The sequence below is a fragment of the Lissotriton helveticus genome, chromosome 11 (genome assembly GCF_964261635.1).
Source record: "Lissotriton helveticus chromosome 11, aLisHel1.1, whole genome shotgun sequence".
In the NCBI taxonomy this organism is placed as follows: domain Eukaryota; kingdom Metazoa; phylum Chordata; class Amphibia; order Caudata; family Salamandridae; genus Lissotriton; species Lissotriton helveticus.
Window position 1 is genome coordinate 1,146,770,564 of NC_136072.1, and position 16,357 is coordinate 1,146,786,920.

The following is a 16,357-nucleotide window of genomic DNA, read 5'->3' on the forward strand; positions in this document are numbered from 1 at the left end:
CGGTCTGGGGAAGTGCCCAGACCACTGGAATCACCCAGGTCTTCTCTACAGTCCCACTCTTCAAGCTGGTCTGCTAAAGGGCCCAGTGACTCCGCCCAATGCTCATCACCACCTTCTGGGCGATAGGGAACATCAGGGAGGAAAAGGGGAACAAAAGTACCCTCCGGCATCGGATTTGACGTTGGCTGACGTAGGTCTGGCTTCGGGCCAATCTTGTGGGTCAGGTTGGGGATGGTGTTGGCTGGGGGCATGATCGACGCCGGGGGCGTTGTCGCTGTGATCGGGGAAGGTTGAGTGAGGTTGCCGGGCACCAATCCTGATTCAGGCCTGGATCCATGGGGGTCCTCCGGTGTCGGGGCCACCTGCATCAAAGGCCCAGGACCCCCAACCGGCACCACGGGGCACGAAGGTGCGCCTGCAGAGTCGGGCTGCCCAAAGGTGGAATGGAGGGCTTTGTAAAATGCACAGAGATGGGCAGGGGATGCTCCAACTCCCGGAAACGAGGGTAGGCGTGGAGTCATCCTAGAAGAAGGCACCGAAGACGGAGCCTTGGAGCGACGACGCTCCGGGTAACGTGTTGCATCAGCCGAACGATGGGGAGAAGGTGAAGAGCGACGGTGTTTCTTCACCTTCTTCTCGTGCTTTGACTTAACTGAGGATTTCGAAGACTTCGAGTGCGACGAGGTGTGGGGGCTCCGCGAGTGGTCTCGATACCTTCCTCTCGAGCGAGACCGGAAACGACGTGGAGCTGACTGCCGGGCCTCCAAGAGTTTTCGGGCTCGCTCCAGCAAAGGCTTAGGATTCATGGCTTGGTAGTCGGAGCACAACTATAGGGTTGTGGTCGCCCACCAGAGGCACACAAGGTGCTGGTTCGTCACAGACATCAGTTTGTGACAGGCCTCGCACGGCTTGAAGCTGGACCAACGATGGGATATCCCTCCCACGCTAGGAGTCGAAGACTCAAAAAAGAAGTCGACAAAAGTAAAAAAAAAAAAAACAGCTTAGTCAAAAAATGACTAAAGGGGTAGCTCTCTCCTGATCTGTGGAAAAAGAAATAACGGAAGACAGCACGCAGGGGTGGCACCGCAATGTCATCCCGGCGAACAGGACGCCAGCGACGGACGCAGAGTTGACCAATGCCACCTACCAACGCGCATGGACTGCGGATCCAGTCTGACGCCTGGGGGTAATTCTAAGGAAAGAAATCTATACCTAACTGTTTTTCAGATACATATTTTTGGTACATGCCTATCAAAGCATCGCTAGCCAGTAGCTCTCACTAAAGAAAGTGATCTGGACAGACCCCAGCCATCTTCTCACTCTACGCCTGCATACCATCGCTTTCAAGGCCGAGGCACGGCACCAACAATCATCTCCATAATGCACTGTTACTTCTATGCAGCCCCTTTTACTCCGGTCCCCTTGACAATGAGAAAAGTCACTTCTCCCTTCCGTACCCTGAAAAGGATCCCCATTAGCAGGGACACCAGGGTGTCTGTCACCTATTTCACCCCTGGGATCGCATAAGTATTCTCGCAGCTGCCGGACGCTGGCGCTGGGTTTTTAGGCCATGTTCTTACGGATCTTCGTTAGTCATCACTTTAATGAGATCCTGCACCAGTTCCTCCTTGGAAAGCCCTTGGCTTTCTTTGATGGCTTCGGTGAAGAGATGCTTGCCATACTCCAGCTTCTTCCATGGCGTGTTCAAGATGCAGCAGCTCAGGCCATAGACACCTAGGGTAGTAGAGAACAAAGACAATTCAAAGGAAGAAAGATCCACAACACATGACCATACACTTATGAGAAACTCAACTTAATCGTAAGGAGAAGATGGTCTAGACATTAAAGCACCTCAAGGTTTAAATACTGTTTTGCATGTGATTGTCCAATCCATCTCATAACTTTTCAGTTCACCTAACAAAGGGCACCTGTGTCTATGTCTGCTTCATTTCCCAGTTACTGAACTAAGGAAACAGGCAAACAGGTGTTAGTGACTGCATAGTAGGCATGTTAACAGTGGCATCTCCTACCAGATGATAGTCCTTGTTATTGCCAGTGGCAGCATCGACACCAGAAAGAGCTATGGTAAATCTGACCCCATGCAGAGGAATGACACTTCAGTCTACGGAGGCTCGGAGATGGCAAAAGTGGCAGAGATTCTCTCCCATAGGATATTTCCAACAATGAGAATCCACTTACACATGAACAGTATATCAAAAAAATATCCTTCACCCTAATTAGAGTGCCAGCAACCAGATTATGGGAAAATACATTCTGCCATGAACATTTGAACTATGCCCAAGAGCATCAGTACCTCAAAGTTGAAATGCAGCACAGGGACTGGTGCGCTTCGACACCACAGTGTAACCTTGAGCTACAATCTTCCACACTAACTCAGGACTCGTTCACAATGGCCGAACATGGCCTGGACGACTGAAGTACTCACTCTGACATGCAAAGCACCAATATTGTGTATTTTGCTTCTGGTATTACAATTCAAAATCTTTTCCTTGAACAAGTGTACCTTCCAAAGTTGCAGAGCTTACGGAATTATATAATAACAGTACGTTTTTTTGGGACAGACTTATGCACTGAGGAAGCCCCTGATTGGGCAAAACATGTTGACTGCGTTGTTGTTTACAGTGAAGAAGGATGTAAAGAATCAAAAGCAAATTGCCTGATTATTGCTGTGCAATTACTGTTTTTTTCTGCACTTCCTTTTCGATACTCTCGATTTATGTTGCCTCTCTAATGTAAATAAATAACTTTCAAACAGTTTTGTCTTTTGGGCAGTATTGATTTTGGCGGTTATAAAAAGTTTATAGATGGCTGATGCAATATGTCTTCCTTTAGTTATTTCCTTATCAAAGCAATCACAGAGGGGCACCCTCCACCTCATTCGCAGGTCTAGTTTGGGTTGTAGCTATTAAAGCAAATAGAAACGTTAGGTAAAATTCTATTTTCAATGAAGACCTGTCTAAGGGCTTGTTGTCGATTTCCAACTCAGTGCTGCCCAAGGGGGCAATGAAAATTAAATCATGCATATAGTCTCAGTTATGTCTGAGTGGGGAAAAGTTTGCAAACCTGGTATAGCCAACTAAATAAACCAATAGTGATACCATTTTCGGGAACACAATGATGAATATGTGCTAAAGCTTACAGAATTACAAAGAACAATAAAAGAAGCAGGTATTGCGCGAATGTGAAGCATAAAACTGAGATGAAGCGAAGAGGGCCAAGTGCCAGGTACTATGGAGACTCTATTGTCAGGCTAATATTGAATAATATGTAAATTTGAGAAAGAGGACAATGAAGTTTAAATAAAGTGCAAATTGTTTCCTTAGAAGTTTATAGAAAATAATCAAAAACATTTTAAAATGTACACAGATAGAAATTAAAAGAAGTCCAAATGTTGAGGGTAAGGAATACAACTTTTAAGATTTGGGTATATCCTTATAAAAGTAGCGATGATGGGAAAATCCTAACTGACCAAAAATGTTTGTTGTTTTCGGTTATTCCTACACATGAAATACCCAATAAGCTTGTCATATTTTTAAGCATCTGTAACATATGCTTTGGGGAAGGTTAACAAAATATCGATTAGCCAAAACAATGAGTTTGGGTTCAATATGATAATAACCTAAAAAGGCACGCTATATTGCGAGAAGACACAGAATAATCTTCGGTTGCAACCCTGCTTCAAAAAGCATGAATATAATATTCGGAAATGATTAGTCCTCTTCCTAGAGAATATATGGTTTTAACGTATGTATCTGTTTGGGAAGTCGGGGAACAATTAGAGTAGAAGGGTATTACACACATTTTAATGAGTTTGTTCTTGAAGGCTGAGCTAAGATAATTAAACTTGCATATGGAATTATATAAAAAATCTTTTCTGCTACAGAAAGTATGATATTATGTTTGTTGTTTCTTGGTCACCAAAGATTGAATCAAGTTTCATTTTAAAAAAAGAAAAAAATCCTGTCACAAATTAGGGGAGGTATTACATTACTTCTAAAAATGAGATATGTCGAATTGCTGTAGCAGTATTTGGGATGGGTTTGTTCTCAAGAAACCACATCCTGCCTCTGGAAGTTTAGAGGAACAAAACACTGGTCAAGGCAAAGTGGTACCTCTTCATTCACAGCCAGGGAGCGATCAAGCGGAACGTGGTGGGACCACCTACCTATGCAAAGAAAGGAGTTGGCCAATGTGTCTCATATGGCCTCAAATGTGGGAAATCAAGTAACCCAGCTGACAGCTAGCTGACAGGGGTGTGAGCCTTGAAAGCATTTTTGCATCAACAGAGCATGAACTATGAGTGCATGAAGAGAGAACCTACTTTTGTCGCTCTGTGGGGATACCTTCTTTTGAGATAACAGATATTGCTGTTGCTTCCTGGAATGGGTGGAGCTGGAACTTAAAGAGTAATTTTACTAGCAACATTAAATGGAAGACTGAGTGACAGTGCTCGTTTTTCCTTCACACCTGTGAATAGTGGAGATGGACTGTAAGAAGTTCTAGGAGTGCTATTTTGTGAGTGGAGAACAACCAAGTGAACAAGAAAGGACTGCTTACACATGCTGCCAAGTATCACACTTCACGTGTGACACTAACGCATTTCAGTGTGGTGTTCCGCTACACCGCACTGAAATGCGTTGTAACGCATTTAAATGCCACTGTCTCACTTTGCTGTACCAGCGCTGAAACTGGTTACTAGGCTGCTAGCGCACGCACTGGCTCTGCTCCTCCCTGCAGGGACTTGCCAGCAGGCTCAGTAAACAGTTATTAATCTTGAACACAGTCTGCTGCTTGCTACAATGTTACTTCTTTTAGCCCTGCAGCCTCTGGCCTTAGAAATTCGTTCCCGCGCCGCGGCTTTCCGGAAGTGAGGTTGGATTCAGGAAGCGGGGGGCCGGGGACTCGACTCGAGTGGAGTGGAATGGTGCACTGAGTGCTGTCCCAGCGACGCGGCATAATAAGTGCGCTGCTGCCTGCGTATATTTATTACCAGGGATTTTGGACCGGACAGGACGGCAGTATCAACACTCTCACCATCATGGCAGTGCATGAGTCGAGGCCTCGGGCGTTGCAGGAAGATGCAGTCAGTGCTGTGCGGCCGCGACCGGTGTGGCTCACCGCCGCCGCTGCACCGAACTCACGCTCAGAGTACTGGATTGCCCCATCGCTGGGCATGTGCCCACGGGAGGTTTGCTATAGGTGTTGGAAACGCAGCAAGGGTAACTAGTTTGCAAGTGTAAGTAAAGCAAGGCCTCTGAAGCCTGAAAGTGCTGTCTGACAGGCAGAAGATAAAACGGACTTGCCACGTCAGACCCATGGATGCAATCAACCAAGTCCCCTGTGCTCAGTCATTCCCAGGAAGGGCAGCAGGCGAGTATCTGAAGCATCTGAGCGGCAATCGGAGCTCATTCAAAAGATGAAGCAAACCCCAGAGTGCACCTCAGAGTGGGGACTCGGTGATGTTTGCACGAGGCAGCGGTGCAGCCTGCATCAGAATGAGGTGAACGAGCCACACCAGTGCCCGTCCAGTGAGGACGATTTCCATCGGGGGCCAAAGCACCCAAACACAAACCTAGGTAGGGTAGTTCGAGACACCAACGTGTGGCATGAAATCCCTGCAAGAAGTACTTGTCCCAAAGAGTGCGGTTCAGGGGCAGTCTCTTGTCACTAGTGTCACCGCACAGCTTATGCGACTCACTGTCAGGAGGCTTGTGTCCTCAAGACTCACTAATCTCAAGGGGTGTAGGGGGAAGAGAGGTAAGGCTGCCCCCCACTCAATCACAAATAATCAAACTGTAGCCCTACCTCAGTGAACACACCATCCACTTTTCCAGGCCACAACCTGGGTAAAATTCGGGGAGGATCGTCGGAAGCACCGGAGGGACTCGGCACCAGTAAGGCGGTATCTGTGAGAGTGAATGTACTTATGGGCTGGTCACTGGGGTGCTGGCTGTTTTAACGGGTCGTGTGCATGGTGTCCGGTAGTGACTTTAGACACGGTAAAGCAGGCAACTTGTTGGGAATGACAGCGTTACTATTTTCAGAATATCATGAGTGATGTACCCACATGATATATCAGTAATTTCGGGACTGGGTTCTTTGATTAAATATCAACCGAGAGGCGGAAACTGCATTTTTAGTTATTGTAAACCCTAATGGAGCCGCTTCCTCCAAGTGAGGGGGTCGGGTCAGTCATCACTGTATAAGCAGGCCAGTACTATCTTTATGACGAATATTCATCAGTATACAAATAGATTTTTCGTTCATTCAATCCAACACAGGTGGCTCCTATCAGGACGAGTCACTGCGAGACACGTGATCACGTGACTCGGTGTCAATCTGATGGTTGCCGGTACATAATGGTTGGGCATCCCTAAGGTAAACAAAGAGCCTTTATTCCAACTTGTGCGTGGATTTTGGAACGTCCTAAAACTGCACTCTCTTGCCATAGAGGTGCAGCATGAACAGTACAATCTCTGCAATGCTCTGGTTTTTATTCACACAGGTCCTTGTTCAAACAAATCTTGACGTGAAGTTTGAGAATAGTGAACCCCTTTTGCGCCCTGATAAAGTTGCTGAATTTATAGCAACGAAACATGTTGGCTTGTTAAAGAAGAGGATATGGTATATAATTAAACCATTTTTAATGGAAGGTCTTGCAGCATCAGAATAAAGGAATAAGACGGCCAGCAAGACTTCTCCAGGTTTTACTTATTTGTTTGTGTTGATTGTTTTGGGGTCTTAGTATGTATATATGTTGTCACAGTATTGTCTGAATTCACTCACTGTGCTCTGTGTGTCTTTCTTTGTCACTATTCTCATCATTTTCACTGTGTGTACTAGTATATGTGTGCACGTCTATTACTTCACGTAGAGAGAGTAACCGATGATGAGAAGTGGGTAGACCGGATATTGCTAAACCGGCAACCCCCTCGGGTGTTACGACCGTGAGGTACTCTCTATTTCTCACACTTTTTCTAGTATATTTTGTTCTAATAAATGTCGGCCTGTGATTTTACTTGGTTTATGTTGATTCACTGAGACACCCTGGCCAAAGAAATAGTGTGAATACACACACCTAGGATATATAAATAGACATTGTTGTCTTTTACCCCGGTTGTGGCCTGGAAAAGTGGATGGTGTGTTCACTGAGGTAGGGCTACAGTTTGATTATTTGTGTCCTCAAGACCCTGCTTTATGAAGGGCCCCCCCACTGCGGTTTCAGGGCTGAGGACACTAAACGGGAACAAGTGTCTCCACATCACAGAGGCTGTCCACGTGTGTCCCATGATGGGGGGTGCTGATGCAACTTTAGCCTCAGAAAGGAATATAAAGCTTCCTGGAACAGGTCCGGATTCAGCCGGTCGATGGTCGGACCCCATGGTAGCTGCACATGACCGGAACACAAGGAAAATACACGTGTGTGCAGACATGTGTCCGCTAGGCTGAAGCAGATAAGGAGTCAGGACAGCTGATCGACCTGGACGAGTCTACTGCTGGAAGCGGACCTGACGGCAACCTCTCATTACTACAACCTGCGGTGACTCAAGCCCTGAGCCTGCCTACAGCAGGCCTTGCCGATCAGAGTCGCTGCCTTTAATTATGGAGCGCTGCGCCAAAAGCGCAAAAGCGCAAGGGCAGACATTGGTTAAGCATGTTAACCGTTCAGGGAGCCCGGCAACTAACCTGCTGCCCCTGAAGGTTTCTAGGCACTAGATCTCATTATGGTGAGAACTTTTTTCTAAGTTGATACTGTGACGTACGTACTGAGATTTGCTAACTTCGAGGTTCGTTTGCGAGGGAATAGGTTGGTGTTTTTCCTGAATAGAAATCCCGTACAGTGACTGTCTTCTACATTAATTTAAAACAAGATCTGTATTATATTTAATTAGCTTGTCTGTTCTTCCATTTACAATAGTGAAGCACTGAAATTCGTAACATGCTTTAGTGTCGTTGAGCAACATAATTTAATTTGAAAAGTAATTCTTCTTAAATATATGTGCAAGAAACTATCTAAAACAGCTGTAGCCCAGCATCAGTCCATAGACCTGAATGTACCTGAACTCGTTTTTCTCTCGAGTGCAGCTCTTTTATTCTCTCTCTGTGATGGACTGTCTGGTTGACAGCTCTCACCTGTGTATGTGCTACAGTACATATATATAGCTTTCTTTGTGCTTAGGACTTATCTTCAACGTGACAAATGGGGAATGTCATTTCTGAATGGCCATTAGTCTCTAGACACTCTACACATAACTTTTTCTGACTTTAATATTTGTTCCAGGATTTTGTGTTTAGGATTATGGAGTCCTCATCATGGGAACTGATAAAGAAGTGCTCCTCCTCCCAAAACGTATGGTGGATTAATAAAAAAAAAGGAAACTCCACAACCCTTTTGTTGCCTGTGTGAAACTTTAACGATTTCTCTTTTGGTCTGTCGGCGTCTGTCATATGTTTGCATTTTCTCATGAAGGGACATCCTGTTTAACCACAACAACATCCAGGCTGTAACCTATGTGTGCCTCAGCCTCACTCTCCTGAGCATTGCCCAATGCAGAGTGGTTGTGGCCACTGTCCAATCAGATTAAAAGGGCACTAGGTTAGTTCCCTTCCATTTCTAGAGACTTGCAGCTGTTTTAAGATCTTCTTAGAATGCATTGTTGTTCAAATGAATGTAATTTCCGATATTTATAGTTTTCCCTTTCCCTTCATTGCTTGATTTTGCTCGGTAGAAAGTGTCACTCATAGTCGTTGAAATGTCACTCATTATTATCGTGAAATTATGAAAATGTCACACATAGCAATCTGAAACCTTGGCAGCTATGCTCACATATTTTCCACTATTTTTCTGCAATGACTTCCGGGAGCCTTTACATACCAAATGTGAGGCCCAGCAAGCATGTCAGGAGGAATATGGGTGCGAATGGCCTGCAGCAGTGGTGGAGTAGAGAGTGCACTCTGATTACTGGACAAGTGGCCAGCAATGCCACTCCTACTGGGACTGCCATGCGCCTGGGGGGCCAGGGGGGCGGGGCAGAGCAGAAGTTCATAGACTGATGCAAACTACTCTGCTCATTCAGTGGCGGCTGCTTAACCACTTGCATGCTAATGACAAGGTGAACTCGTCATGAGAGCATACTGGAGCTGTGCTCATGACAAGGTCAACTCGTCATGTATAATGGGAAACATAAATCTCCAGCACGGGAGGGGAAAACCCCTTAGCAGCCAAGTTTAAGGAAACATTAAGCAGGAAAAATGTCATCACTCACACAGCATGATAAGTCAAGCACTGAATGGCAGGTACAAGGACTTCTACTAAATGTCTGGTGTCCTGTGGGCTGAATAAGAGCAAAAGATCCTCCCGCAGAGCAGTTGCTGAAGGAGGCTGACCAAAAACACTTTCTGTATGTATTAGTAAAAACATGACTGACTAATTGTTGAGATTTGCAAACAATTGGTGAGACAGCTAAAAAGCGCTTCTTATGCCAGATCTACAAAAAGAAAAAGAAAAAGAATTGTCTACCATCAGAGAGAAGAAGCAGACGGAGGCAGGCTTGAATGCCGTCAACAATGTTCAGTCGGGCAGCCCTTGAGAAAGAAAGGGCTAAGAAAGCATGGAAAGGGCCTAGGGCCAGAGCTCCTAACCATGCCTCACCTCCATTCTTCTGAAGTCTTACTACTTTTATCTTGAACATGCCCTCGTTCTCATCTCTTCTGGTTTTGTCCCTTTGCAGCACCCATTGCCGAGGCTGTGCCTCATCCCCACCATGATTGGACACACTATTGTCATGTCTCCACGTGCCCTTAAGCTTATGCTGGTCCCACTTCTGAGTTAACACCATAGACTGAGTACTGCAGTGTAACCCGGGAGAGTCGTCTCCTTCGTTCCTGGGTGGACCATGTCCTGTTTCATAGGTCAACAAAACCCGTTGATGTAAACCAGATGAAAAGGACAATATAAGGTAAATAAAAAAGTGTTACGCTCCCCACACCTCTCCACTACATGCCACGCTTTCGAAAAGCTAAAAATGGAGTATGCCAAGCTTGGCGCACACCTCTGACACTTGCATGAAATCAAAATCCTGTCCACAAAGACCACTATAAACAACAATCTACCAACTACATGTCACAAATGGAGTGGATATTTATTTGCCCAATCATACAGTGCTTTAGGTATACAACGTGCTACATAAATCCCAATACAATGCTACTTAGACATGGTTTCAAGGACCAGCGACAGGTATCAATTATTTCCTAATTTAAAGTCTTCAGAAGAGAAAATGATATTAATTGTTGAGTCATAGCCACCGACAGATGAAAGCATCCTGTAGAAACCAAAGTTGAAATACAAGGCACCAGACTCCAGGGGATAGGCAGAGACTGTCCCCATCAATTTAAACTTATTTGGGCTAGGGCTGTGGCACATAAATAATGGCAATTTGAGGAAATCCCCTATGTGAGAAGAGACATAAAATTCAGAAGTAGTAACATAGGGGTGACAGGTAAAAGCAGAGATGAGGAACTTGTGTCCTAGACTTCAAGAGACAATTCCCAGGTATTAAAGTTTTCAAAGTTTGGGAGAGGGAAATATGAGAAAAGAAATTTCGCTCATGTATCTGAAGATATTCATAGAGTCTGCTGGAAAAGTCCTCAGTATGAAGAAAGGCTGGGCTAGGGACAGTACCTTCCTGAGGGAAGTTATGCTGGTGCCTTTGGATGAATGTACAAGGATGGGTGGAATCCCAAAGAACAACAACAGGAGAAAGAAGCACTGTAGGGGATCCAAGGAATCGGCACAAGGTCCCAATGACGGAGAACAGAATACAATTGTGACATCTACTAGATGAATGCAGAAGAGCAGAAGCAGTGCACAGGCTTTGCTTGGGGAATGCAAACCAAGCTAGGTACAGTGCAGCTCAGGTAACCGAGAACAAGACCAAACACAATAAAAATGCTAGAAAATGTCATCAGCAATACAGTGATCCCAACACCTAATACTCAAAATTACGATCCAGAAGTAAGAGACAAAAAAATAAATATTAACAACTAACCAGAGAGCTAAGATAATGAAAGAAAGAAAGAATGTATACGACTCCCTTGCTAGTTGGAGAACTTCAAGCAGTCTTATAAGATCTTCTCACTGCCTGGAAAGTATAAAATCTGGCTCTCCACGTGACCCTTTACCGGCCAAGATCCTGAATCAACTTGACTTGGATTCCCGCCGTGTTTTGATGAAACTTCTTAACTCCTCCTTGGAAGAGTCACATGTCCCACAGGAGTGGAAACATGCGATGATTATTCCTCTCCTAAAAAAGGTTGGAGCTGATTCTTCTAACTTATCCAACTTTAGGCCCATCTCGCTGTTGCCTATTTTTCTAAGATTTTAGAAAGACACATCAACACACAGTTGACTCATCTTGTGGAGAGCTCGGGCTTCCTGCATTTGTCTCAATCAGGCTTTAGAGCGCATCATTCCACCGAAACTACACTTTTAGGAGTCACCGAGAGATTGCGCCATTGTATCGATCGCGGAGAAACATCTGCACGCATTCTCCTTGACTTGAGTGCGTCACATTCCATCCTTCTCGCAACTCTTCGGACCCTAGGAGTTGAGGGACCGGGTTTAGCTTGGATAGCCTCCTTTTTAAATGGTCGCACTTTTCAAGTTTTTTCCGCTAAAGCATCTTCTATAATTTGTCCATCGGTGTACGGCGTTCCCCAGGGGTCTATCCTCAGCCCGCTCCTATTTAACATATATGTTAGACCCCAGGCCACCATAGTGGAGGAAGCTGGTCTTACTTTATTTTCTTACACCGATGACACGCAAATTATTTTTTCCCTCTCTAATATGGAAGGTAATAAAACCTCCGCTTTGAAGCAAGGCTTGACTCAGGTTTCCAAATGGATGCAGAGCATTTCTTTAAGCTAAATGGGGATAAGACAGAGGTTGTGATCCTGGGCAAGGACAAAGATCTATGGGGGCCTCAACACTGGTCCAAGGATATGGGCCCTACCCCTCAACCCGTTGCTCAGGTCCGCAATCTCGGATTCCTCATTGATGAAAAGCTCACGATGCGGCAGCAGGTAGTGAAGGTGGCCTCCATCTGTTTTGCCACCTTGAGATGGCTTCAAAAAATCTTGTGGATGCTCACTATTTCCACACAGAGGACTGTAGTCCAGGCATTGGTTGTCTCCCGCCTGGGCTACGGTAATGTCCTCTATCTTGGAGCTGATTCAACAACAGTAAATAAACTCCAAGTTGTTCAGAATGCAGCTGCACGACTTCTTCGCAATGTTCCCCGGAGAATGTCTGCCTCCCAAGCACTTCACGATCTTCATTGGCTTAGGATTACGAGCCGAATAAAATTCAAGGCTCTTTGTCACATTTTTAAGATTAAACAAGGCACAGCCCCGAAGTACCTACAGGGTCTCATCCAGGCCTATAAGCCCAGTCGTTCCTTGAGATCTTCGGGAAAAGGCGATTTCATTGTTCCGAGATTTAAGTTAGTAAAGATGCGACGGTCGATCTTTTTCTCATCTAGGTCCTAAATCCTGGAATGCCTTGCCCTTGAACCTAAAGACTGAAACTGATCTTTTTCGTTTCCGCCAAGGACTTAAAACCTGGTTCTTCCAGCAATGATTAGGATGGTCTTCTTCAGTAAGTTTTCGTGGCAGTTCTTTCTTTCTTTAATCTGTCCCTTGGCGCCGGGAAACCCACTGCGGGTAGCTGTGCGCCTTATAAGTTTAAATAAATAAATACATAAATAATCCTGTGGGCACTACCAGATATGAGAAGAAAAAAAGGCCATCCTCAAGAGGGTGGGATTAGACAGACACCTATCGTCAGCAGTTTTGGAAAACCATATGGACCTAAGGAGAAAGTCCCTGTGCTTTATTCTACTGAGTGCAAGACCGATGATTAGGACCAATGACTGTTACCGTTGAAGATTGTAAAGTGCTGCTGGAAAAGTATTTTAAATGGCTTCCACTCAATACTTAGCAGCGTGTAAAATAACATCCCTAAGTAACATTTCTAGAAGCAACCGAGTTGGCCTATCAGTGTGTCATGGTCTTCATCCTTTTTCAGTCACTTGCCAGTCTACTGGGTCTATATCAAAGAGACGGCCTCTGCTTAAACCCACCCTAGCAGACGGACCTGGTCTCGGCCTCTTTGTCCTACTCTAGCTTTTTCAGAACTCATCTACTCTACGTTTGTCCCCAGCGGACCCCAGTATTTGGATTATGGGGAAGAATATACTGGCAGTCGGACCTGGAAAGCACTGACCAACAATAGCTACCTGTGAAGATCTGTGTATGATATAGAAGGTCAAACCAAGGCTTATAAAGAAACCTTATTTATAATGAACTGACTTTCTCTTCAGGCACTATTAGACACTGGTGGCCTAGACACCAAGCTAAACTTGCACATTAGTAAATCAATACATGTAAGTTTAATTTGACACTTTTGACTAACTTTACTACTGAGCTATTCACCAATTAAGAATGTAAACTTACTCAAAAGTGTACACTTACATCGCCACCACCTAAAACGAGGTGGAGTCAAATGTATGAGTGTAAAGTAACTACAGCCAGCACGGAGCAGCAGTAAGTCCAGTAATACACATGGTCAACCACTGATTATGCAACCCTACCATGGAAAATAATGGCGGTAGGGGCTTAAAATGGAACTCAATAGCAAATAATGATACATTTAAATGAATTAAAATATTTAAACATAAAAATACATTTAATTTTATCATTTTACATGTTAAAACGTTATGCAACATTTGTATTACAGTAGTTAAATCAATTTCAATTAATTCAATAGACCACTTCATTTCCTAAATTGATAGGGAAATTCTTTCACTGGTGACAGTAGCCCCAAAGAGCAGGCTGTGGTTCGGTTGTCCAAATCGATCTAGTGAAGAGTACAGCATTTCCTCAAAGAGTCTGAACCCATCAAAAATATATCTATGAATGATGCCTGCACATTACCAGAAAATCTGGTTGACTTCATTCATATGTGCCTTCTAAGTACAATACTGGTCTCAACTACCCTGCCAAGGCTCTTTGAAGTGTCCAGGCCTGCACGTATTACGTACTTTGCTGTATCCTGCCCATCATGTGTTGTCCAGATAATTTCTGAGGTCTTCTGGGACTACAACAAGATCTTATTTGTTACATCCCACTGGGCACGCATCAACCTGCCCAGTAAGAAAACAGACTTAGGAGCCAGGCTTGCAGACAAAAACACCCTCTTACCAAAATCATCAATCCTACTTGAGGCGATTAGATCCAGAGGAGTTGTCAGAAAGGAATGAGGTTAGACCTTATTAGTTGAAGTCTGCACAATCGGATTCTATTGCTTAGTGTTCTTAGTTAGGACAGGTCTATGGGCTGATAGAACGGCAAGAACAAGGCATGAGCCAGGCATCATCAAATGATAGCAAGGGCTCTGACAACGTCAACTCAGGTGGAACGATTTCGGTCAGAATGTTTTTGCCTCAAAAGATAGCAACTGCTGATCTAGCACCTCAGCTGACCGTTGCATGACCGCTGCAAATAAGTCACCTTTTTCCGTTAGTGTCCTTCTCTGAAAACCACAGTCCAAGAGAGCCTCTGAGTGCATAAGGGCTTGTATGTTGTGACCACAAGCATGACACCAAAGGCCCACCTAGTGCAAGTCTGTAGCCAGTTATCAGCTTGCTGCAGTCTCAGCACAGGTTGAAGCCTGTGGTTTTCAGAGGACACGTGATACCCTAGAACGCTGTCTGCAAATTATGGGGTCATCTTAAGAATAACTGAAGTTGGGAGTGGAGTTCTGAATCCACATCAGAAGGCAAGAAAAGAAATGAACAAATGTCAGTCCACGGGTTTTACACACACATGCACTGCTGTGTTGGATAAGATTCACAATCTTTTACGTGATCAGTTTCAATAGACATTTCACTCCTAGACCTACATGAGAGTAGGTTGCGTCGTAAGCCCTGAGGAGTCGTAGTGATTTGTTCCCACGCGACGAAACACGTGTCGGCTGGTTGTGGAACCAATAAACTCATAATCTTCTTCCAAGAAATTGAATGAAATTGCAACTGTCGTATTTTGCCTTTATACATATACTGTTATTTACTGCATTACCATTGTGAATATACCTTGTTTGTTGTGTGAGAGGGCTTTTGGTGTTTTAAAATGTCAGTGCACGGGTTACGCTTATGTGCAGCTTCATTTTGTCACATCCAGGGCTGGGCAAAGCCTACACGGAGCATCACAACGCCACCTTCAAGCACATGGGTGCATTACTGTTTAAAATCTCTAGATCCAATATGCCAACTGGGGGTACTGTACAGTTAGAAGTATGTATCAGAAGAGAAAGGAGTGCATGAAACCTGAGACAAAAAACTGCCCTTTCTGCCACACAAGAAAGATATTAGGGGTATAGATTTGGGGAAATTAAAATAACCCCCAAGTAGATAAGGCGGAAACTTTTGCTAGCTTACAGTACCATCAGACTAAAAAGCCATTAGGGCTTTTTTAGGCACGGTAGGTAATTAGTGAAGCTTCATTCCCACCTTTGACACTCAGATCTACCCTTTGACTAATCTTTTCCAGAAGCATGTAACATCCGCTTTACCGTACCAAATTCACATATGCTGGAGGCCTTCCATACCATTAGAAACGCTCTATATTCCTCCCGCCAATGTCTTACAATGTCCTCACTTTACTAGACTGCTCCATGTACAGGAAGATGCCACCGGCTTCAAAGTAGGTGCTGTTCATTCCCTACCTGATACTTAGGGAGTAGAAGAGTGCACTACGTTAGATACAACTTATGATTGACATACACAGTCAGTATCATCTTGTAAATGGAAATAATCTTTCCTATAGTCATATAGTAACTCGTCAGAGGAGATGGGCTGCTTCAGCCGGGGCCGTGTAATTCCGAGTGCAGCAGGCCAATAGACAGGGCATGTCTCTCAACACACACACTTACACAAACAATCTCTTTACCATACTACACCCCCTATGGACCACATCTAGACCCAAATCCTATTTTTTTAAGTTCATTTTTATTGATCAATAACTGTACTAAAATAAGACAGATTTATATTTTTAACCAAAACATACTCAAACACTATTTTTACTTACCCATTTCTTTATTTGGAAGAGACACAATAGATTGTTTTAAGTGTCACACATCGCTATGTCCACCCTGATCAATATGTAATTTAATTTTGGTTAAGTTCTACTTGGTTAATTTAAATTGGCACTAGACTTGGCATTGTAAGTGCAGCACTATATCCATGCACCGTGTGAAAACTTACACAAGAGCAATCTGTGT

At 44.4% G+C, this 16,357-nt stretch overlaps 1 protein-coding gene across 1 annotated transcript in view; it reads right to left on the minus strand.

The window, feature by feature from the left end:
* Positions 1 to 16,357, minus strand: part of TANGO2 (transport and golgi organization 2 homolog) — a 538,903-nt gene that overhangs the window by 30,257 nt on the left and 492,289 nt on the right. Inside the window, exon 8 of the mRNA XM_078667926.1 lies at positions 1,581 to 1,734. Coding sequence (XP_078524052.1) covers positions 1,581 to 1,734 — 154 coding nt within the window. The remainder of the gene's footprint in view (positions 1 to 1,580; positions 1,735 to 16,357) is intronic.